The following is a 23,695-nucleotide window of genomic DNA, read 5'->3' on the forward strand; positions in this document are numbered from 1 at the left end:
CACTAAACTAATTCAAATGGGATGCAAGTTTAGGGGATCTTATTGTGCTTAACGTCTTCCTTCGACCTTGCCCTGAAAGGGAAGACCCAAAGAAGAAGGGAAATATTTTTCTTATTATTAATTTATCTAATCTAATAGGTCTCCCCCTTGCTGGTTAATCCTTTTGAATACACTTTCTAATAAATACAATATTTTAAGAAATAAATAACAATGATGGGTACAAGGAGTAACCAGCACGGAATTAAAAGTTCAGGGAAACGCTAAGATCTAACAAGTAACTTATCATAGGAAGAAAAAGAAGAAAAAAGAAAGAAAGAAAAATTAATCAGGTACTTTATCCACTATATAGCTCGGCTAACAGGCTTGAGGACCTCAAACGTCCTCTTTTCTTTAACCAGTTCGTTGAGGGTCGGTGGTCAAGTGTGGCGGAAGAGGAGCTTTAGTGGTTCCCTCACACTCTCAAGGAGGGGGCAGTTGAATAGTCTGTGTTTGACACTGTCATCAACTCCGCAGTCGGGACACAGTGGACTGTTAGCTCTATGGAATCGGTGCAAGTAAGCGTTGAAATTTCCATGACCTGTCATTATTTGTGTGACCCAGAAATCTGGTTGAAACCACTTTGCTCTTGCTCGGTCCTCAATACTGGGTAGAAACTCGTGGGTTAACCTTCCCTTGGTGCTTCTGTCCCATTTTTCCTGCCACAAGTTGTCTATCCAAACTGTAAGGATCTCCCGGATCTGCTTTCTAGGTGCAGTTCATAGCCTTTCCCTAGCTGATGCATCCAAAGTAATAGCAGGAACCTGTAGCATTAGATTTAGTCAAAAGAATGGCTTCTAAAACATTTTCATGAGTTATATTTGAAAACTAAAGGACAATTTACGGTGATCTAGATAAGCTGGAAAAGGAGTTTTAGTTTGTAGGGAAGAGGACATGGAAGCAAAAAACAAGATTAATTCATAATTATTATATTATTCACATGACATGAATGAGAACTGTCGACTTTGTTTTTAAGACCAAGTTTTCTAATGATGTTCCTACTTAGGTGGTAAATTATGACCAAGCAGTTGATGAAAAGTCATTTTCTACGATTTGTGGGCTAGATTTCTCGCTTTATTTCTTAGAATTTTAAACCCAGATAGGAGCCCTGGTGAATTTCCATTTGTTGTAGGCTGAATCAAGAGATTTAAAAGCAAGTTTAATTGTGTGAGAAAACAAAGGCATAGCAGGGGTGAAAAATTTTAATCTTCATTAATGGAGCTACTAAGTTCAAGACAAAAAGGAAATTATTATTTAGGATGGTTAACATTTGTAGATTGAAAATGGGATCTCAATTTAATTTGAAACTAGATCCAATGACAGATTGAGATGAAATAGAGTGTAATTTACGACATTCGATGTACCGAGGGGAAAACTTAAAATTTAGGTATCACAACAGTCCTGTAGGTATTGCAATTGGGACATGATTACTAATAAAGTACGGGGTACGATTACACCCTGAATGAAGCTTGAATTGTAAGTTTTAGTATAAGAAAATTCTACTTTTTCTTCCGTTGTTAGTAATTTTTTGACGTGTTATAGTTTGAAAAATCCGCAACGCCGCGTCTCATCCTCGTTGAACCTTCTCGTTTCAAGTTCTAGATCGATTAGTAATTTAATCCACCAGAATTTTGTTGTAAGCTTCGTCCGACCGGCCACGTTTAGTTGATTTCTCTAAACTCATGGTCTGGACGTAGCTTTTGACCTGACTTTTTATTTTTTGGTTTCGTCTCGCCACTCATCGCCTCCTTTTGACAGCCGAGAGGAAGACTGACGGTCCTCCGATTTCCAATCTATTTCGCTAATTATGTATTTAAATAGCTGGGATGAATTTGAGAAGGCAGCTCAGAATTTGTACTTGCAGAACCCAATGAAGGTTAATTAATTGTTAAGATTGTAAAACTATCACATATTGAAGACTGTTGTTTATTTTATTACAAATTTAACTTTAGGTCCGCTATTCGATGAAATACACCCACAGCAAAAACTTGCTGAAAGTCAAACTAACAGACAACGCAGTCGTAAGTTTTTTCCTGTTCTGTCACGTCTTATACTTCATTTAAAGAAACTAACTATTTCGATATTTCAGTGTTTTCAGTATAAAACAGAAAACCAACCCGAAGTGAAGAAAATAGAAAAATTCATAAACAATCTAATGCGGCATATGGCATCGAAGGAGCACTCGTAACACAAGAAGGAGAAAGGCTGTCAGGGATTTTGATATATATATTTTTTTTTATTTAAACACTGTACAGATCTATGTATATATAAATTTGTTTTGTAATAAATGAAGTATTTTTCTTTCACTCTTATGATTCCTCCCTTTGTATTAATTGCTGATGAATTTGTGATTCGTTTTGCCTGCTTAGTTTGTTATTACCAACAAAATGATGACCAGGCCCTTACTCCATGTTATGTAGTTGTGTTTGGTAGAAAAAAAGAAATGTGTGGATAGAGTTCAGTCTAGATTATTTGGAGATCGTGAGATGCGGTCTAGTGTGGCGTAGGTTTTAGAAAAACATTTTCTTTATCATGCCAACGTTTTGATCTTTATTGAGATCATCTTCAGGGCCTGGGATTTTGTAAACATTGTTTAAATTATACAAAATACGTGTAGGATGTGAAAAAAGTGAATTTATACAATGCTAGAAATTTAAACTCAATCAAAATATTTGTATTCAAGACTACTGTTCAGTCTTGACTTGGTGTTGAGAAGGGAAACTGAAAAAATCCATCTGAAAGCTCAAGCAATCGGATTTTTATTTTATTTGTTACAAAAACTCATTTCTGTTGAGAGACCTATTTTTATTTTTATTTATTTATTTATTTTTTTTTTTTTGTATTTTACAATCAAAGTTTATACTTTTAAGTTGCCCTTAAGGTACAAATTGTTAATATTTTAAACTTCGCATTATTGTTATTCATTTGCTTGTAAGCAAAGGTTTATGGTTTATTTGTTTTGTTTTTATGACAGAGAATGTCTTGATACTTTTTTTATTTATTTTATTGAAACATAGAAGCGAATCTCTACTCATATTTTGTGATTTTACTTCCCAAACAAATTCCTTTGATTTTGAGTGAACACCACTGGCTATCCACACATGGGACATTATCAGTACATTTTGTCACACATATTAGACAAATAATTAGGAAAAAATGGGTAAAAAAGGAAACATGACAGGCCTTCTGCATGTTCACCCATTTTGCAGGAGGAAACTACTGCAACGCATGTTTTTTCCACAGATCAGCTTCAAATCGAACATGCGATCTGTGAAAGCATTTTACACTGCCAGAAAAACTTGATTAATGCCAAGTAAATAGTAATAAATTTAGATTTACAAATTCATTATAATGGATGTTGATCAGCAAAATTCTCAACATTCTCCACAAAATTCAAATTCATTTACTTTGAAACAGGAGGGACCAAATATAATTCTGATAGAATGAATTTATTTATTTATATTGTATAAATTAAAATATTAAGAAAAATTATATGTATAAAGTAAATTTAATTAAATGAGCATAAATTGTTATTTATACATTTTAAAAATATAGTTTTTTTGTATAATTTCATTGTTGGTTAACATAAAAACCAAAATGCTCTATGATGCAGAATATTATATTTTGGTATGAATTAAAGAGATAAATCTTCAAAATACTGCTTTTTTTGATTATTATAATAAATATTCTGTACGGAAAGTAGGTCAAAAAGTGATCAAAACTTGGATTTGCCATGATTCTTGTGTTATAAAAACCTTACATACCAATTTTCTTATAGACATTTTTTTATATATTTTTATGGTACATCATCGTCATTAAAACGTTATGTTCCTGTTCTTTCAAATGTTATGTTTGACGTTAAAAACCTATTAGCCATTTTTGAATTATACCATTTCAGTCAGATATTCTGATATTGACTTCTTAAAAATTGGAAATATTTTAAGGATCGAAAAATCAATAAATTTAAATTTTTAAAAAATTACATTTAGGGACCTCTAGAGCTGCTAAAACGAAATTTCATATTAGTTTTAAGAAAAAACAATGTATAACTTAATTTACTTGAAATAAATAACAATATTTTGGTTATTGATACACTTTGACTGATTTTACTATATTTTTATTACAATCTACCTAAAAATTGCTGTAAAATGATATATTCACATAGTTGATTTGAGCAAGTAGAACAGCAAAATAAAAATATTAAAAAACAGTAAATTTCAAGTTTCAATTTTTTTGCAAAACCAGAGCCTATTCACAAGAAATGGCAGATACATGACAGATATTTTAGAGTGTAGAATCACCAAAAAAGTGGCCCAATCCATGACGCACCAACTTGGTCGTCCCCTTTTCATTATTTAAGAGGTCAAACACTCCAACCTGGTCTCCGTTTGTTAGACGCATCGAATAAATTACCCCAATTAAACACGACAATTACTGAAATAGCTCACAAAATGTTCTATATAAATTCAAATTTATATGAAATTATGCTGAGTCCCTCAAATGCATAAAGAAAAATTGAATATCATTTCTAGGCAACAAACATAAAACTTGCCTTAACTTAAGCAAATTTTGTCCCATTATGTAAAAAACTTCGTCAAATGTATTTGACACAATTTTAAAATAGTTCCTTAAAATGGCCCAGTTTATAATAAAAATATAAAATACACATTGGTTAAGAGAATTTTGTTTTTTACACATTAATCCACTGTTTAAATTTTTTTGTTAATATAAATGCATATAAATCCAGACTCTATATAACTAATTATCGACAAAATAACAGACCACCACTGAAGAAGTTCACAATGATTTTTCTTTTTTCTTTTTTTTATTTGGTAACTTTTTGTTAATACATAACTACTTTCATGAATATTTTACTGGAGGAAAATGAATTGGAAATCAGTAGGATTAAAAAATTATCACAATAAAAACAAAACTGTTTAATCTCAACTCAACAAGAATTGAGTGAATTGTGTTCTGAGTTGCTATTTACATTGTACTTCACATTTTGTATTACATCTTATATTGTACTTCTTTGGAGTTAACATCATCTGAGGAAGTCTATAAATTAACTTTCACACAATAGTGTAATAAAATTAAGCATTTAATATAAAACAATCTAAATTACATTAAAAACTGTACATTATGCACAAAACATTCACATATTACAAAAAATAAAATAAAAGTTCTTATTTACAAATTGGCTAGTAGATTCCCTGAACAACAAGTCCTATAGAGTTGTAAAGATTTTGTTTTCCTCTGAATGAACCAATGGTAACGTTTTTGTTCTAAAGGGACTGAGTAGTAAATGGCTGTTGGCAACTTTCTCTTTATTTTGAACATGGTACGGTTGCTTCTTTGTGCCAATGGTTGGTCAGAAGATGATTTTGGTTTTATATCAAATATTTCCATCACGTTGTACTTCTTGACAGTTTTGTTTTCTATAGGCTTGCCAAATCTCAACCTCCAGAGGGGCGGGCGTTTCTTCGGCTTGAGAAGGTACGTAGGTGGAATGTTGGTGTGCCGGAGCATTCGTAGTGGTGTAACGCTGTCTCCGAAAATCGTGTACAGTCGCTTGTCCATTGCCAGCAGTGTATTGAACTGTTCTGTATTTGTGCTGTTCTTACGATAAGAAGAATTCACCTAATTGTTTTTAGCGTTAATTAATAAAATAATTTGTACATATGATAATAATAGAATGAATTAACAAACTAACACTTTCATCAACCTGTATCCTTGGTTCTAACTTTTCATCCCTGTTCTGCATAATGTAGTCTCCTGAATTCGCGAATAACTTCCTGAATGCATTACTCAATGATATCTAAAATAAAAGTTAAATAATTTTTATAAAATTTTCATGTGTCTTTTTCACTAAAATGTTTGTATTATTGTTAGTTTATTACTAAGAGAAATGTATATATTTATATTTAATTAAATTTTTTATAATATATATTGTCACGAATAAGATTACAAGGAGGGGGTAACGAGCAAGCCGAGGCAGGAGTGCTCGACTGGATCTTGCCGTGACCCCATCTTTGAAAACCCTGTCCGTAAGTATAACATTTGTCCTAAGATTGAATTTGAACGGGACTTGTGTATTTATAGTTTAAATAAAAGGTGAAAGGAAATTTATTCAAAATTAGTGTTTATTTAGTTTCTTTGTTTTACTTATCACCCCCTTGCTTACTCTGACTAGTTTCAGAGGTGACAATATATAAATTTTAATTTGAAGACCACAATGGCCAAGTGGCTAGGGCATCTGACTTAAATTGCCATGCTGGAGGTTTTGGGTTCAAATCCCAGCAGAGTCATTGGCTTTTTAATTGATAATGTTATGAATTTTTTTTTAAACTTTTTAATTTTAAAGCAATTCAACTTTTATGAAGTGTGTATCATAGTTTCCAGGTGACATATTGCAGACATCAGCCTAAATGTGGGGAAAATAATTAAACCCTGGCCAAAAAAATATGATGAAATCAAGAATATAATTCTATTTTTGCAATAATTCAGGTACTTATAATTTGAATTAAATGTATTTAATTGTTATTTATATTTATTATTATTTTCTGAGTTAATTCAATTTTCAACATATAATTATGATTGTACAAATGAAAATGTTTATTATTATTTACCCCTATTAACTTCAATACTTAATCGATATAACTTTATATTGAATTAAAAGTTTTAAAAAATCAAATATAAAAGATAACTTTTTCATTTCTTTCACTAGGAACTTACTTACAAGAATTACTCCCATTATGTACTGTGAGTAGACCATTAACGAATCCCCTCGTTTTGCACTGGATTTTATTTCCAACTGTGGAAGGTAGCGTTCAATCACTGGCCAATAATAGAAATCCAGCGTTCTCTGCCTCAACGCAGTCAATGTGACAATTACACCTGAAACAACTCAGTGAGTTAATTTGTATTAACAGATGAGAAAGAAACCAATTACCGTATTGCGTTTGAAATGGGGCAGTGTTGTCCAGCAAGTGTTGAAGGAGGTGTCTCACAATGTCCATCTGTTGTTTCAGCTCAATGCTCCAAAGAATCATAACCTAAATAGTACATGAGATAATTAACTGTCTATAATAAAGATTTATTTATTAACACAAAAGTTAAGGCAGCAAAGCATTGGGTCTTGTGGTGACATTGCTACCTTACTATCTGTAAATCCACCTATTTATTAAAAAACACTATAGTTCAGTTTGAGGGTATGATGTATAATATATTTTATGTGATATGTACAAGATTATATTAATTATAATCTAGCATAATTTAATAGCCACTAACTCTAGAAATGACTTTTTTGCATGAGCACATTCAAAAGCGAAACCAAACAAGGAAATCTTGAAATATACAAACACCATATATTCAAAAGGAAAACACAAATCAGTGATTCCCTCACATCATTTACATAATTTAAAACATAAATCAAAAGGAAAAAGAGGAACAATCATAACTGAATAGAACAAATCAAATAACACTTGACATCCATGATGCCAATAGGTTAAAACAAAAATTACACTCCTTTCACTTTTCATGGCAAACATAAAAGGGACCTAAAAGCAAAAATGTGCCAAACAGCTAGGATAGAGATCAAACAGGATCAGAAAAATCAAGCTACATGTTCACCATCCCCCTGACCTCATGAAAAAATCGCACAATCAGAGCATACTTAGTTTATACGTGCCATATCAACAACAAGTCTATTCTAATTATTAGTTTAATCATTGGTTCGACTGTCATCACATTAATCTATTTCAATGGTTTTCAGCTTGGCAAGTGCTTTAACTCTTCACGCAACAGTGATTAGTGAAACTGTCCTCGAGTTTCATCCCTCCAGTTTCACAGTAATCAACTCTTCAGCACAACAATCACTGGTGCAACTGCCCTCGCCTCAACTCTATACTGCCAATTTGTTTTACAGTCCTTAGCAGGATCGTCCTTCGTATGATACCTTTAAAAACCTCTTGAATGTACTGCCTACTTTGTATTGCCTTCACAACTTGACAGTCCTCAGCCAGACAACTAACAACTCTACTCTTGCCTAGGGTTCTGTTTTTACCAATGAGTGAGGAAGGGTTTCCATGCTCTGAGCCAAAACTGTTCCCATATAAAATAATATATTTTTGACCTACTTCATACAATTTACCTACTTAATTAACCTACTTCATACATTTCAATTTTAATTATCAGGTAGATATTTTTTTATGTAGCTTTATGCAACCTGGTAAGCGTGCCAGTGTTCATATACCACTTCTTCCTGTTTCCAGTTGTATTACTGTATATTGAGATCCACATGTACTACAGTATGTTAGGGTCACAGATATGTTGCACCATCCGTAAATAAGAAATTGGACCCTTCGGAAAATATATTTGCATTCCATCGAGGCACCCTAATGGTTTGGAATGGGATAATTTCTGCCACATCCATGTAATTTAGTGATTAATAATATATGTATATTAATTAATGTTTGAAAATATAAAAAATAACACAAAATAATGAAATTTTGTTTTTACAATTGTCTTGAACATTCTATTTTAATTATAATAACAACAAATCAACATACAGCTTCCTTTCATCTTTTATAACTTCTACAATATTTAGATATTCATATTGATTATAAATATTCATGGAATTGACTTCCTCAGAGGTCATTTGAAATAAAATTATTCATTTATGAATTTTTTTAATAAACTGTTCTAATAAGAAATTCTATTTTTTTTAAATATGTAGTAGGTTTAATAATTAATTAAATAAGAATCAGGGTCAATGTGTGCACTGTTCACTGACACTACTGTAGTTTTAGTTTATTTAAACATTTTCTACCTTATTAATGAACCAGAGTTATATTAAATATTTTATTTATTGTAAAGTTAAAATATAAATACCTTAGATAATAGAAGTCCTGCCCTCAACCTGATACCCAAATCATCACAATTACTGCTTTCAATATTTTTCTCAATAACTATTTTAAGTAAAGAATTCACAGCTCTGTTCACCTAAAAATGAAAATTCCAATTACACATTTAACAAATGCAATTTTCCTAAGGGGATTAAACAATACAAAAAAAATTGCATACAGCCAAAAATGGACTTGGATCAACAAATCGGTTTTCAGCAATGCAGCTGACGGTGTCTATCATAGTCGTTGTTATCAGGCCGTGTTGTGGTCCTTTTTTAACGGTGAGCGCTACGAGATTGAGAAAATATGGACAATACGGGCCGATTTTAGGGTTTGACTTCAGGTCCAGAAGTGCAACCTAGAATTGCAATTTTTGTTTTTTTTAGTTTTTGAAAGAGAAACAAGAGAAAATTTTCGCAATTACCCTTTTATGCGCTAAACTACCAAGCATAAGGGTTTTGCATATTTGTACATAGTAAGAGCTTTCTTCATGGCCTGCGTTGTTCCCATTGTCCGTGCTCTCCTCAGGCATGACCCAAGCACCTTAAAAACAAACAAAAATCATCTTATTTTAACTTAGAAAAATAATCATATATGGACATGGTGTTGATTTATTGAAAAAAAAAAAAAAATTAAATGATGAATGAATTTCATTTTATTATTTGAATGATTTTATAAATCATAAATAGAATTGATCTTCAAAAGATATTTCTATCATCAATCTCCAAAACTAATATATTTTTAAACTACATGTTAGTAGCAAATAAAAATTTATGGAAAGCAAAAATACATTTCTCCCCATAAGGAGCAAAATGGGGAAATATAATAAATACAAACCCCAATAGTTTCAGTCTTGTCGTACCTTTGAATTTTGTAATTTGTAAAAAGAATTTATATTAAAAACTTTAATAGACAATAATAAATCTTATTAATATAACTATTATAACCATAATATCAATTGTATATGAATACGAACAAGTTTCCTAATTAATTCTTTAATATACAAGCAATAATTGTTAGAATTTTTGTACATTCCAGGAATGTAGGTATGTAATTTTTTTTTTCAACACACCAGATTAAACCTTATCCCTTCTCAAACAAAAAAAAGAGGGATTTGCACACTGTAGCTTGAAGAATAGACATTATTGTTTCGATATTTTCTAAAAGGCAATTTGGGCTGGATTTTGGTATTCTTTGATGAGGACAGTGATTTGCAGTTTTTGAAAGAAAAGAGCTGTATGTGTTCTTCAATTTTTTTTCCAGTAATGCAATAAACCGGTTTTACTTTTATCAAGATGGATATTAATTTGTTTAAAAAAATGACACATATAATCAACTATTTTGTATTTATATTAATAATTAAGACTATAATGACTTAAATATTCTTTTTAAGAAACAGACAAAAAACTTTTTTATTTTTCTAAAAACATGAAGTTGCTTTGTTATTAAGTAAGTCAAATAATTGAATTTTTTGTAAAATCCTTTTTTTATTAGAACTATAAATTATTCCCATAAAAATATTATTTTAAAAATGTACCTATTAATAAATAAAATTAAAATAAATAAGGATTCTTCAAAATTATTTTTAAGAAACAAATTTTCTTTTATAACATGAGAAGTTACTTTTTCGTTATGCTTTTTTGTAAAGTAAGTAAAATAATTAAAATTTTTGTCAAAATCCTTTTTTTTCTTTTTTTTCCAAAGCCGTATAAATCATTCTAGTTAAAAATAAATTAATTTCAAAAATTAAACTATTAATAAATAAAATAAAAATTAATCAAAAAGAGTTCATTACAAAAATTATGGTTGCAGAGCATGTACCATCTCTTTACTTAAAAGTAACACAATTTATATTTATTGTAAACAACTGTAGAGTTTCTTTTTCTTAAAACTCAATTTTTTTAATGTAAAAAGTGAAGACATTTTTTAAAATTATAATGCCCAATTCAATAGAATCAGGAACTTTTCAAAACCAAGATGAAAATAACGAAGATCAGACTTTACCACAGACAGTTATAAATCAGCAAAAATCAGAAGCAACTTAAGCATTATCTCTGCATTAGACATATCTCAACCTTCCCAAACCATCCCCTAACCAAAAAAAATTGGTTGTTTTCAAGAAACGAAAAAAAAGTTCTAAACACAAGAAATTACTATTTCAGTTTTGCTTTTTTGTAAAGTAAATCAAATTTGTTGTTAGAGTCAAATCATGACAGTTAAAAATAGATAAATAAATAATTAATTTAAAAAAATTAAACAATTAATAAATAAAAAATAATAAAATAGTACATTACAGGTTCACAACTGTATGTCATTATATGCATATTAGGTATCAATAAATAAATCGGTTGAAGTAGTTTGTTATTATTATGTGTCTGAATCAATCAACAAGATTGATTGCAGTTCTGGGTTCGAATTCCAGCAGAGTCCATGACTTTTTAATCGATAATGGTATTAAAATATATTGTAAAGTAGTCCCACCCCTCATCCATGATACCCGATGGATAGATGTTACGCCCTCCGGTATGACAGGAATTACTTTACTTATTTTTCTTGTTTTCTAAATCTACTTTTATATATTTATTACTGCACACTGAGTTAGTCAAAAACCCAGGGTTTAAAAAACAACAGAATAGGCAGACAAGGATGATCAGAGACTATCAAAATTTTACTAACTTGCATAAGGCTGCTCGTCATTGGAACCGAACTAGGACGGCCGTTCAACAGCCGAACTATATGACCAAACAGACGACCGGCAATGTGACTGAACGCTGTCGTCCACTGTAGCCGATTTTCGTCAGTTCACGACATAGTGCAAATGGATGTAGCAGACTTGTTTCTGCTCGAAATTCTTAGTTTACATACAAATGGAGGGAAAGAAATAAACAAAAATATTGGAAGTTCCATTTATAAAGCTATCCTTGACCACAGCTTACTCTGGACATCCCTCCAACGATAGAGCGGATCACGCATGTTCCAAAGAGTCTGGTTCTCCTCAACAGCACTTGTCAATTTTTCGCAATCCATCTAAATGAAAACGTAAACAAAAAGTAAAGAACGCCATTAAACAATGGTGAGCGTTTGATGTCACGTGGCTGACAGCTGAATTCGAAGTAACAATTCGGCTGAATAGGACGGGAAAATCCAACTTTATTTGGATCAGAAAGTGCTTCGGCTGTGCACAGCCCAACACGACCGAACGAACTGGTTGTAATAGACGCGTGCTCATTCGTTTCTTCGCTTTTTGATCATCCGGCCCTATTCGGCCAAGCAAGTTCTGCCGAAAACGGTTCCAGTGGACGGCCTACCTAAAAACCTTTCACAATAAAGATGTTCCAATTAATTATTAAATCTGTGATCAATGAGAAAAGCCTTTTTTTTCTTTTGTTTTTTTAGAAAAACTGATCAAATTGAAACATTGGCCAATTAGTTCAAAACAAATAACTTCATGATCACCCACGATGATGACAACTATGCTACAAGTCTTATAACTAGAATAGCTGGAGTTTTGTTAACATTTACAACCAGCAGTATAATTCCACAAACAGTACAATCCACTTTGTTTTATCAAGTCATATAATACAATGTCTATTACTTGGTCTTACATAATTATGAAAATAAAAAGATTGAATAAAAACGTACCCTGGATATAAGGCTCTCCTCTATGAAAGGCTCTAAACTGTTGTAGGGATTCCTCATAAACATCAATTTCCTCATCATTTTCTACAAAGACGTTCTTTTTAGTGTCTAATGTGTATGATGTCTCTCCTGCATTATGATGCCCATAGAGTTGAACACCGCCTAAAAGTTTTATCGCCTTGTCGACATCATGTGTAGTTAACATGTCCCTTTTGTTCTGATGAAGTATAATCTTTGCAACCTGAAAATCATAACGATCACCAATGGCTGTCGGTTTTGGCCAGGGGATGGAAGCGACTTACGAACATAAGCTCCCTCGTCTTGCAGAACAACTCGTTGGATATGAGATCGCATACTTCCTCGCTGAGGGAAGGTATGCCGATCCTGGAGCCTGTTAGGTAGACGCTACGCTTGCAGAACATCTTGAGTTCGTGATCTACCGTCTGGGACTTCTTCTTTCTAGGCTTCTTGGTGACCGGGGGACCTTCCTGGGAGGTCGACTGGGTGGAGCTCGTATCAGGCTCCACCTGCTCGGCGATCTCCATGGGCTGTGGACCCACGTCCATCAACCGCTGCAGAATATAAAATCAAGAGAGAGTATTTTTGGTATTTCCGGCAAAATTTTGTCGGCGCACTTTGGGTCGTGGCGTCTAAACGGAGATCGTCCGAGAAAAGTCGTATTTTGTAATTTTGATTTCCGTTCCTACCTAATCATACCGAGGATTCATCGACCCGACTACCATCCGACCCTAACCTGGCCAATCATAACCTTTATCTCTTTTGATTACAACAACTAAGTAACCTAATGAGCAAAACTACTCTACCACACAAGGCAATCAAATTTCTTATAAAAGAAAAACTTAAAATTTTTAATAACAAAATATTATAACAATTATAAATTATGTAAGTGAAAGCAATAGGAGATTTTGATTTCTAATATAAGAAAATTTTAACTACAACTATTATTGTATTTGTCAACCTGATCCTACAATAAACAAAAATATCAAAGCAATTACAAATTATATGCATATAATTGAAATTAATTTAATAAGGGACAAATCTGTCACTTGACTTTTTAATATCTACCAATGCCAACTACAACTAGTATTTCATTTTTCAACTAACAGTTTAGAAGTTGTTAATTGATGGTATAATAAGCAATAATATAATAATAATAATTAATAATTATGTACATATAAACAAGAAGGGTCAAATTTGTCACATTTGGCAATTTCAACAATTATTCCATTTTTCAACTAGCTGTTTTTGAAACTGTTTATCTACCTAAAAATCTGTTCTAAATTTGGAATAAAAAAGAAGAGAAAAATTGTCCACTTCCTATTTCTTAATATCTGTGTGCATATTTCGACAATTTTCCATTTATCAATTAATTGTTTTGTGAAAAACTGTTTATCTGTCAGTTATCAAAACTGCCATAGTAATTACTAAGAATGTAAATAAAAATTGAAATTAACAACCAAAAGGGGCAAATCTATCACTTTTATGAAGTTCACAATTTATTCAATTTCTCAACTAATTGTTTTGTTAAAAACTCTTTATTTACCTACTATTCATCAAAAGTGTCATAACAATTACATATATAAAAATCTGTCACCTTTGACTATTTCAACAGGCATTCCATTTTTGAACTAATTGTTTTGTTAAAAACTGTTTATTTATTTATTATTCATCTAAAATGTCATAGCAATTATAAGTTATATGCATAAAAGTTGAAATTAACTTAAAGAAAAAGAAGCAAATCTGTCACTTTTGACAATTTCAACAGGCATTCCATTTTTGAACTAATTGTTTTGTTAAAAACTGTTTGTTTATCTACTATTTATCAAACGTGTTATTAATTAAACATATAAAAATTTGGAATTATAAATCTTTCCCTTATGATTTCTTAATATCTACAAATATCAACTATTTTCTGCTACAGATTAACTAATAATTAATAATCCAAATATAATAGCAATAATCAATTATATCTTTACAACTTTAATTTTAAAAAATGTATATTTGCGACTTCTGACTGCAATTTAAAAAAAATCATTTGAAAACGGACGAAGGTAGAGAAAAATGGGAATGCACCAGATTATTTTTGTGATATTAAGAATATTTAAAGTGCAAATACAATTTTTTGTCACTTTGATTTAATAAGCAACCTTAAGTTTTTAAATGTGGATAATTGCTTTTCAACTTTTGTTTTCAAGAATCAAGCCGATTAAGCTAGCTTTAGGATTTTTAAATCTGTATAACTGGTAACAGGGATTGTTTAAATTGATCAAAAGTCTGTTTTACTTTTAAATAAAGAGATCGTTGAGTAATATAATGTAACCTCACCGTTGAGGTTGAGGTACCATCTTCTGCAAGACAAGGTTATGCCTTTCTTATCTTGTAATCTTGGTACAGGTGTACAAAAAATAAAAATCACAGTTGTCGAATGATCGGCGGATGAAGACAAGCCGGTACAAAAGGAGGCTGGCGGCGATCTCATTCCTAAGCAGCATCTCGCTGGATGGAACTCCGAGGACGATCGCCGCCTTCCTGGCCAAGCCGCAGGAGGAGGAGGTTCGTTACGAGGACAATTTGGACGCTTCGCCTTTGATAGAGAACAACCAAAACGGGCTTAAATCCTGTAAAAGCGTCTCACCGACGGTCAAGTACAACCAGGACAGCTATCTCAACTCTTACAATGAGAGTCACATCCTCATGTCCAAGTTCCTCGAATCGGAAGGGCAGACCAACTTCTTTGCTTTACCGTTTCGAGAAAGGTAGTTCAAACCCGGTTTAATCGGTTGTTTTATTGTTAAGAATGTTTCGTTTTAGGACTAGCACGATTGGAAGCGAATACGGAAGTGAGATACACTACAGCGGGATACACTATAGGAAACGCCTTCTGCAGCAAATCCCGGACGACAAACTGCAAGGGATTTTCAGCAGCTCTGAAAGCATGGTTTCTGCTGGGGGTAGGAGTTTATCATACGTGATAAAATTAATATGGAAAGGCGTAAAATTCCAGTTTAATTAAATTTCAGGCAAACCGAAGGAGGTCTCGTTCTTGAAGGTCACTAAAGGTCATAAGTTCAAGGGGCAGCGTTTGGTTATTGTGTCGCCTTCCCTGAAGATCCCTATTGCCATTTTCTCTGTCGTTCCTTACCACCGTTTTCGGTAGGTATATTAAACAAAAAGTGTAATTTTTTCTTCTAATGAAAGTTTAATTTTCATCCAGGGGTGACATAAAGAATCAACTGGGAGTGAGAAGACGTAACACATCCGGGCCAAGACCCCTCTCTGCAATTAATGACGCTGCGGACCCATGGGCTCTTTTGGGCATAGAAAAAGCTTCTGATGGACAAGTAAGTTTGGAAGTTCAAATTTCAAGTTTAACGGCATTAAAAAAAATCTAGTCATGGTCAGCCTCTCAGACAGATATAAACCACACGGTCATGGGTTCAATTCCCTACCTCAACCTTGCCCATTAAGTTTTTTTATGACTCATCTATGACATCTATTAAGTAGATAGATGTTGAGCCATCTTGCTTGAAGGAATATTAATTTAAAAAATATATACAGATAAAATATACAAGATTTATTAAAATCAAACTCTACTAATGGAATAGGGCAAGATGTGCTAACTACGTACTTGGGAGTTACAGACAGATGAGGTTATATCTTGAACTTGTCCTTCATTAGGCAGCATAGACTGGCAAACCTATGTATTATAGGGGCAATAAAAACAATCCCATGAAATACATTAGAAACACTGCTACACTTATTAGCAAACCTACATTGGAAGTATTTATACAAAGAGAAGCAAGGAGAAGATCATTTAGGCACCAAAAATAAATTTGGATGGGGATTAAATATTACAGGCACACAATAATAATTAATAAAATCAGACACCCAATCATAAAAATGGGAACTGACTACATGATCCCAGAAACATGTACAACATACTGTAAAGTCTCAACAGACTACAAAGGAGAAAAATTCAGATACTATGATAGGTATATAGATTAGCTTTAAAACAAATTAAGGGGATCAGGCATTTTTTGTACAAGCATAGAATTTGAGCAATCGAACTTATTAGGAAAGTACACTTCAGTCTTTCAAGCTAAAATATATAACATCAATGCGTGTGGCTTTGAAAATTTTAGCAGAGATTATACTGACCAAAACAATCCTCATAAAATCAGAGGGGCCAAGCAGACATTAACACATTAACATGTAAAAAAATCAAATTAGGTAAAGGAATTGTTGCAACGATGTCAATGACTTTTTAAGAGAAAGATCGAGTCATTTGAACTGAACTAAAAAACTAGGAAAGGTACAATAACTCAGAAGGATGCAGTGCTCGGGGACATAAAAACTCCACTTCCTAGATTTTCATCATCATCAATATAAAGGCTTTTTGTATTATATTTAATACACGTATACACAATTATATATTATTTTCTTTACACATTCTAATTAATCAGGGGTCTAATATATTTGTATTTTTGTGTAAATAGGAAATTTCTTATGGACAACTGTTAGCCCCATCTAAACATATAAGAAATTTGGAAGCTGGGGACATAAAAATTCACCATCCTTTAGCAAGGTTTGTCTTTGCATACAAATGTCATTTTTATCATATTTGTAACTATTATTTATAATTATTTTAGATGTTACTCAAATGATTCTTCAGCACTTAGACTCTTTCCGGGCTCACCACCTGTCTGTAGTGATAAGTCATCACAAGGAGGTGAGTTAGAATTAATTTACTGATTAAAAGGTTTGGAAAAAATCAATTGTAGGTGTTTTTATAAAGATTCTGGGACGAGGAAATAATTTTCAAGTCCTTTTGATTTTGTTTTGAAAGGCTGATATTGGCAAAGCTCCTAGCCGTACTTTTAAAAATTTGTTTTCAGGTCTCGATGTTTCAGAATATGAACCCAATGTTTTGGACGATCCAGAATTAATTGCTGGAAAGCATAAAAGGCTTTTACCATTTTCTTCTTATACGGTTTGTAGAGTCCCATAGAATTTTTCCTGTTTTTTGTTTTTGTTTGATAACATTGATAAAAAATATAATCATTAAAATGTTCAGCGAGATGGTTATCACCTAATGTGTTTCTTTTCAGACTTCAGTGATTCTTTATGTGAGGGCTGCTGATTTGAAGAAAGAGCTCAACGATAAGTTCAAAGAAAAATTTCCACACATAGGTCTCACGCTCAGCAAACTTAGGAGCCTGAAGAGGGAAATGCGGAAAATCGCCTCGCCGGACTTCCTCACAATAGCCTATTCCTATGTTTATTTTGAAAAGCTTATTTTTAAAAATTTAATCAACAAACAAAATAGGAAGCTCTGTGCTGGTGCTTCTTTAATACTGGCTGCCAAACTCAATGATTCAAAAGGAGATTGTTTAAAACAGTTAATTGAGGTATGTTTACAAAAATTTTAAATTTAATTGAACTAATGTTTTTTGGAAGTGTATCTAATCAATTAATCGAATAGAAAACTGAAGCCGTCCTCCGTCTAAATAAAAGGGACCTTTTGTCATCAGAGTTCGCTGTTTTAGTTGCACTCGACTTTGGTCTGCATGTGCCTACTTATCAAGTTCTACCTCACTACCACAGACTACTCTCTGAAACATAGTGTTTGAACTGAAATTTTATCTATTAAAAAAATTATAATTGTTTAAAAAGAAATTACCATTCGATGTGTTTCATATAAGAATTTCATCCTGTATGAGATCATCATAATGTTACCAACTTTAAAATTATTGTGATATTTTAGATGGTAATTTAAAGATATTTGTATTAAAAATAAAAATTTGTTAACAAGGGGGTTGGGAATCAGATACATTATTTAAACAAAAGAAATCATATTTTTTTGGTTTGATTTATGAATTTACATATTTTATTTGTTTGATATAAAAAAATCTTTCATTCTCTCTTATATTTTTAATAGTAAAAAAATATTATATGACTGAATAAATATAATTTAAGTTTATAAAAATGCACAATGACATAACCACAGGAAAAATGTTTATCTATAGGAAGTTTATGAAATAATTATTCAATCTGTAAAAGTGAATATGTGCAGCACAATATTTTAGACATCATTGACTTAAACAAAACCATTTGTTTTGGAAATAACACTGCAATAAGATAATAATAACTTAATTATGTTTTGTTTGTTTTGTGACTATATATTATTAAACTGTACTTTTGAAATCATGGACCAATGCTGAAAACCATTCCATTGATGAGTAAAGTTACAGGAAAAATAATTTCTTAATTAAGTTTACACTTGTGAATTATTTACAATATGTTATTTTACTGTTTTAAATAATGTATTAATGAAATTAGCAATATAAGACATTTTGATAGATATTTGTATATAATAAAGAATAGTTCCTCTGTTGTAAAGCAATAAAAATGGTGATTCAATGTACAAATTTGTTTTTAATTGTTAAAAAAGTGCTTTGTGGTTTTCTTAAATAACAACTAGTATGTATTCGTTTATTACATTGAAGTACCTGAACTCAATGGTAAAATGTTCTGTTAGTCAACATTTGTTTTTATTTTCTTGTTTTGTAAAAAACAAAACACAATAAATATTTTTGCCTATTTGTTATTTCAAACCTAGTCTTTGTTTACAAATTAATCCATGATTTAATCATTCTTATGAATTGAAAATAAGAAAGAGAAAGGAAAAGTAAAAAACTTAGTCACTTTTTTGAAATTTAGTCTCTTAAAATTTATTGATTCTAAATGTCATGGGAGTAAGCCAGTTATTAAATTTCTAATATAATAATTATATTAGAAATTTAATTTATTTTTATTTATTTAAAAACTCTAATATAATAACAAATATAAAACCAATGTTTTTTTTTTCTTTATGGCCTGGTTTTATCGATTTGATATTAGCCAAAATACAAATTTTTGTTGTAAGTCATCATTTCATTGCCTTAACTTGATTTCATTGACCTACCCAACCAGCGGCTTGCAGCTTTGCTCATGCTGCCACCGAGCTCTGGGCAGAAACCATGCACTCATCCTACTTAAGAGGTGAAGTCGTCTTTCTTATTACAGATGTATTAGGGGATATTGAAAAAATTACATAGCTTAAAGTGCTATGAAAAAGTCCACATCATCCCACTATCCAGGGCTCCCAGACAGTTCCTCACTGAAGATGGCAATTTGCAGTCGGACCCCAATAAGTAACCCAGTGGCAGAATATCAAAAATTATTATATTGATATCAAAATATCAAATTTTTGCCAGCTAAACTTTACTAAACGCAATAAATTAATTAAATATCGTTTTTGTTTGTGTTTTGGTTATGTACTGTCTTCCAATGTCTGGATGATGGTGTTTTTAAAATTAAAACTTAAAAGCACACAGCTCAATCAAATTTTTTGCAAGTTTTATCACCAAATAGAAAAACAATTTATCTGAGATTTTTTTGTGTTCACTCTTTTACAAAAATCACTCCATTGGATATTATTTCATCCTTGACTTAAAAAGAAAATAAATGAGGCACAATTAACAACAGGGGAGGATATGAAAAAATTCTGAACTGATTTGGACGTGAATTAATTATATGCTATAAATGATTGTAAGAAAGATGGCTCCCAATATTGAAAAATCGTTGATATTTATTTTTAAATTTTCTAATTACTTCTTGTCATAGATGGACCTAGGGTTGTTTAATTTTAACTTTAAAAAATCAGACAAAAATTTAATCGACTCCATCGTTCGAGGAACTGGAAATAGACGGGCGTGGTGGTGCCCGCAGGCAGTGCCAAGGCCAAGTCGGCGTCTTCCGCAGGGGAATCTGTACACGGGAAGAGCACTTCCAGGAAATCGACGGCGCCCTCGGGATTTGACGGCAGTCCTCGGTCCCAGACAGAGTGGAAAATCGATTATCCGAATCCAATGGTAGATTTGTACAAGGCTGAACGCGATAAACAATATACCAATTGTTAATTACCTGCTTGTTAACTCGAAGGTACGGCGAGGACAAGCGGACCAGGATGGTCAAAGGACCACCAATCTGTATATTGGAACGAGTTCAATGACACTGACCAACTGACTACAAAGTAAATCTTGCTCAAATTAGCAAATCAATCAATACATTTGACATACAATTGACTAATTCACCCAATTTTCACAAAAGGTCTTAATAATAAAATGTAGAACATTTTTCTCGCAGTTCTTTCTGTTTCTATGTAGACATTTGCAGTTGGTTTCGAGCAATAATTGCATTCAACTCAATAAGTTCGATAATCAAGTAAAAAAACCACTAGTTTTTCTTAACAAAATGGTGACTATCCCTGTTAGCTCACGGACTCCGAAACATTACAGACTGAGGTAGGTTTTGGTAGATCCTTTAAGTCATATCGAATAGCATAAATTTAGTAAAAAGTTCCTGCACAAAATGCAGTTAGTTTCTAGCAGTAGTAATTCATATAGAAAGATTGCAAACAGACCTTTTTATCCTCATGAAGGGAAGATATGGACGTGGAATCATCGATTTTAATGACTTTTTTGGTGATGCTAGGTCGAAAAATATTAGACACATGTACCAGCGATTTTGCCAATGGGCACCATGAACCAAGAAAAAATATTACAATTAGATAAGAAAATTATAAGCAAGATTGTATTCAATGTCGGCAGAGATCCCCGGGATGCCGGTGTTTTTGTAAAAATCCCATTTACAATGTCGGGCTCGAACCAGAGGCGCTGGATTCGAACCCGAGACCTTTACGCATACAGTGATGAGCGTCCTGTCAACGCCTTAAACGTTGCGGCCACCGGCGTTCCATTAAAAATCAATAACTCCTGTGGATTTTATCCATACTTAACGTTATTACATCCGTTGGATAGATAGATTATCTTCAACTCTATGTCAACGTTTAAACGATGTCTTTGTAAATGAAATAAACGAGAATGAAACCAACAAAAACACCTCAAACGTTTTAGTTTACATCTCCTCTAATTTATTTTGGAGTGTAGACTCATCCAAAAAGTTTAGTCCAAATCCGTGTCACCAACCTGGTCATCCCCTTGCCAGTATTAAAGAGGTCGAAAAGGGTGGTGCGTTAATTCTGTTCATCAGTTTTTTTTTCTCGGCTCCTCGCTCGGACACATGTGTAACTATTTCGACCTAATATCACCAAAATGGGTTTCGTTAAAATCTGTGACCCCAAGTCCGTAGCTTCTTGTCAGTTGTATTACAGCTATTTGGGTTGTATAAGCTCGAGAGTTGATCCACGAATCAAAAGCGGTATCGAGAATCTCGTACATGTGACACAACTCTGTTGTAAAGTTGAGTAAGGGCGAGTGCAGGTCGGTGCAGGTTTGCATCATTGCGAAGTTTGAGACATTCGACCTTGCTCCAATGATCTTAGACTTGGAGAACGAGGCCGACGTTCCTCCGCCACCACCCACGACCGCGGTTCCTCCGAAACGATTTACATGTCATATTGCCCCCAATCGATTGTCCGATTCTTACGACTCGGCTTACAATGCCAGCCACTTCAGGAAATTTCAATTTAAGCCAAGGTTCGACTGCCAGCAAGGGATACGTACGAAAAACTTAATTAGCTTCTGTTAAACTTTTATGAAAACACTAGCTGTCACCTCAGCTTCGCTCGGGTAGTATGAATTTGGATAATTAATAGCAAATTTGTTATTTGTTTATAAACTTTATTAATTGATTTAGTTCTTGCGAAACCGATGTACAAGATGTCGGTGTGAGAAACATTCTTCCAACAAATAACCCCACACATTTATACCTTTGTCCTTAATCGTTATAGGGAGAGATAGTTTTAGATGTACTTATTTTTAGCTTCCATCTAGTGCGAAAACACTTAACTCTTTCGAGCTCCGTATAATATTTTTTTAAATCACAATCCTCCAGGATATAATCAGGATATCATATCATCATCGCGCAATATCATCAGCGTATAGTGCCAGTTGACGGCATTTAGCTTTAGGAAGGTCATGTAAAATACAAAAAGTGTCAGATCGAGAATTGATCCTTGAGGGACGCAGGATTTAATAGTGAAATGCGAAGACAGGGAGTTACGAAGGGCGACACTTAACGACCTCAATTTTAGATAAGAATGCACAGTCTTGATTACATACTTTGGAAAATTAACTCAATCATTCTGTAAATAATTCCATCATGCCATACTGTGTCGAAGACTTTTTCCATATCAAGGAGAACTAGACCCGTGTAATAAAAATGATAAATGGTGAACGAGCATATTGTTTAATCTTTTTAAAAAGTCCGCTTGACCAATTAATATCTTTCAATTAATTAAGGTTTTTAGTTGAGATAAAAAAGTCAGTGTCACGAGCGGGATTCGAACCCACGATCTTCGGCTAGATACAATACTTCCTACAACAATTAGAGCGTTGTTTAGTTTGACAGTGTCCTCAATTTTTCTTTTATGATTACTACCAGGTCAACTGCGTAACCTATGGTATGATGTCCTAAGTTGTTAAGCAATTTAATTAGATCATCACCTACTATCAACCAAAGAATCTCCATTGTACCTCTCCTTAGAGGAATCTTGGATAGGTTCTATTCGACACGCAAGGATGGCACAAGTACACAGAAGACAAACACTTTGAGCCCTGAAGATGATCTCAATAAAAGATCGAAACGTTGGCACGATAAAGAAAATGTTTTTCTGAAAACTACATCACACCCGACCGCATCTCACTTTATCTGAATTTCTATTCGTATTGCTAATATCCAGTTGTTGTGTCGGGGGGGGGGGAGGTCTCTACCTTTTCTTTGCACTGCCTTTTCCATGGCTTTGTACGAGGTGTTATCAAAAGCTCTCCCCATGTCCATGAAGCTAGCAGAGTGCTAGGTCTTTTTTTTCCAACGATTAGTTTATATGCTCTAATTAATTTATTTAGGGCTATGGATCTATGGATTTTCCCTTTTTGGTATACATGGTGTCCATGGAGGAGATCACCTTTAATTTCTTGGCCTACAATTTTCTCCATTGCCTTTTGGATAAAAGTAGTTAGACCTGTGGGTTGTACTGCGTTTGCCGAATCTGAGGCGCGACCCTCTCCTTTCGGTATGAAAACAATCCT

The 23,695-nt window shown here is 32.8% G+C and overlaps 3 protein-coding genes across 4 annotated transcripts; 2 read left to right on the forward strand and 1 right to left on the reverse strand.

Moving 5' to 3' along the window:
- The first annotated feature begins 1,651 nt into the window (after window positions 1-1,651).
- LOC106670605 (signal recognition particle 9 kDa protein) lies at window positions 1,652-2,261 on the forward strand. Its single transcript, XM_014401095.2, has 3 exons — window positions 1,652-1,912; window positions 1,989-2,057; window positions 2,126-2,261. Exons 1-3 carry the CDS (start codon window positions 1,844-1,846, stop codon window positions 2,222-2,224), a joined length of 237 nt encoding a protein of 78 aa, XP_014256581.1. The 5' UTR covers window positions 1,652-1,843; the 3' UTR covers window positions 2,225-2,261.
- Window positions 2,262-4,958: 2,697 nt separating this feature from the next.
- Window positions 4,959-13,366, reverse strand: LOC106670667 (TAF6-like RNA polymerase II p300/CBP-associated factor-associated factor 65 kDa subunit 6L). Of its 2 annotated transcripts, XM_014401189.2 has the most exons (9): window positions 12,884-13,366; window positions 12,585-12,822; window positions 9,367-9,485; window positions 9,121-9,300; window positions 8,929-9,039; window positions 6,989-7,091; window positions 6,776-6,933; window positions 5,750-5,854; window positions 4,959-5,676 (listed from the first exon to the last, which is right to left on the reverse strand). In XM_014401189.2, exons 1-9 carry the CDS (start codon window positions 13,145-13,147, stop codon window positions 5,227-5,229), a joined length of 1,728 nt encoding a protein of 575 aa, XP_014256675.1. In that variant the 5' UTR covers window positions 13,148-13,366; the 3' UTR covers window positions 4,959-5,226. The 2 variants fall into 2 exon arrangements, with proteins under 2 accessions (XP_014256675.1, XP_014256676.1); XM_014401190.2 differs by lacking the exon at window positions 4,959-5,676 and having other exon boundaries at window positions 5,767-5,854; window positions 6,772-6,933.
- A 1,516-nt stretch (window positions 13,367-14,882) lies between these two features.
- Window positions 14,883-19,216, forward strand: LOC106670665 (CDK5 and ABL1 enzyme substrate 1). The gene is made up of 9 exons (XM_014401187.2): window positions 14,883-15,358; window positions 15,414-15,553; window positions 15,623-15,755; window positions 15,817-15,943; window positions 17,099-17,187; window positions 17,252-17,331; window positions 17,498-17,592; window positions 17,711-18,010; window positions 18,085-19,216. The coding sequence occupies exons 1-9, from the start codon at window positions 15,039-15,041 to the stop codon at window positions 18,223-18,225; spliced, it is 1,425 nt and encodes a 474-aa protein (XP_014256673.1). The 5' UTR covers window positions 14,883-15,038; the 3' UTR covers window positions 18,226-19,216.
- The last annotated feature ends 4,479 nt before the right edge of the window (window positions 19,217-23,695 follow it).

Source organism: Cimex lectularius, unplaced genomic scaffold (genome assembly GCF_000648675.2).
Source record: "Cimex lectularius strain Harlan isolate CLEC.00 unplaced genomic scaffold, Clec_2.1 scaffold58, whole genome shotgun sequence".
Classification (NCBI taxonomy): Eukaryota; Metazoa; Arthropoda; class Insecta; order Hemiptera; family Cimicidae; genus Cimex; species Cimex lectularius.

Bases quoted from the DNA above. Each gene is read 5' to 3' on its own strand.
- LOC106670605 (XM_014401095.2), top strand. From the start codon at position 1,844: ATGTATTTAAATAGCTGGGATGAATTTGAGAAGGCAGCTCAGAATTTG. The intron at 1,913-1,988 runs GTTAATTAATTG...ATTTAACTTTAG, and splicing joins ACTTGCAGAACCCAATGAAG to GTCCGCTATTCGATGAAATA. The intron at 2,058-2,125 runs GTAAGTTTTTTC...TCGATATTTCAG, and splicing joins AACTAACAGACAACGCAGTC to TGTTTTCAGTATAAAACAGA.
- LOC106670665 (XM_014401187.2), top strand. From the start codon at position 15,039: ATGAAGACAAGCCGGTACAAAAGGAGGCTGGCGGCGATCTCATTCCTA. The intron at 15,554-15,622 runs GTAGGAGTTTAT...ATTAAATTTCAG, and splicing joins AAGCATGGTTTCTGCTGGGG to GCAAACCGAAGGAGGTCTCG. The intron at 15,756-15,816 runs GTAGGTATATTA...ATTTTCATCCAG, and splicing joins GTTCCTTACCACCGTTTTCG to GGGTGACATAAAGAATCAAC.
- LOC106670667 (XM_014401189.2), bottom strand. From the start codon at position 13,147: ATGGACGTGGGTCCACAGCCCATGGAGATCGCCGAGCAGGTGGAGCCT. The intron at 9,301-9,366 runs GTAATTGCGAAA...TTGCAATTCTAG, and splicing joins GTAGTTTAGCGCATAAAAGG to GTTGCACTTCTGGACCTGAA. The intron at 5,855-6,775 runs GTAAGTAAGTTC...CTTTTATTTTAG, and splicing joins ACATAATGGGAGTAATTCTT to ATATCATTGAGTAATGCATT.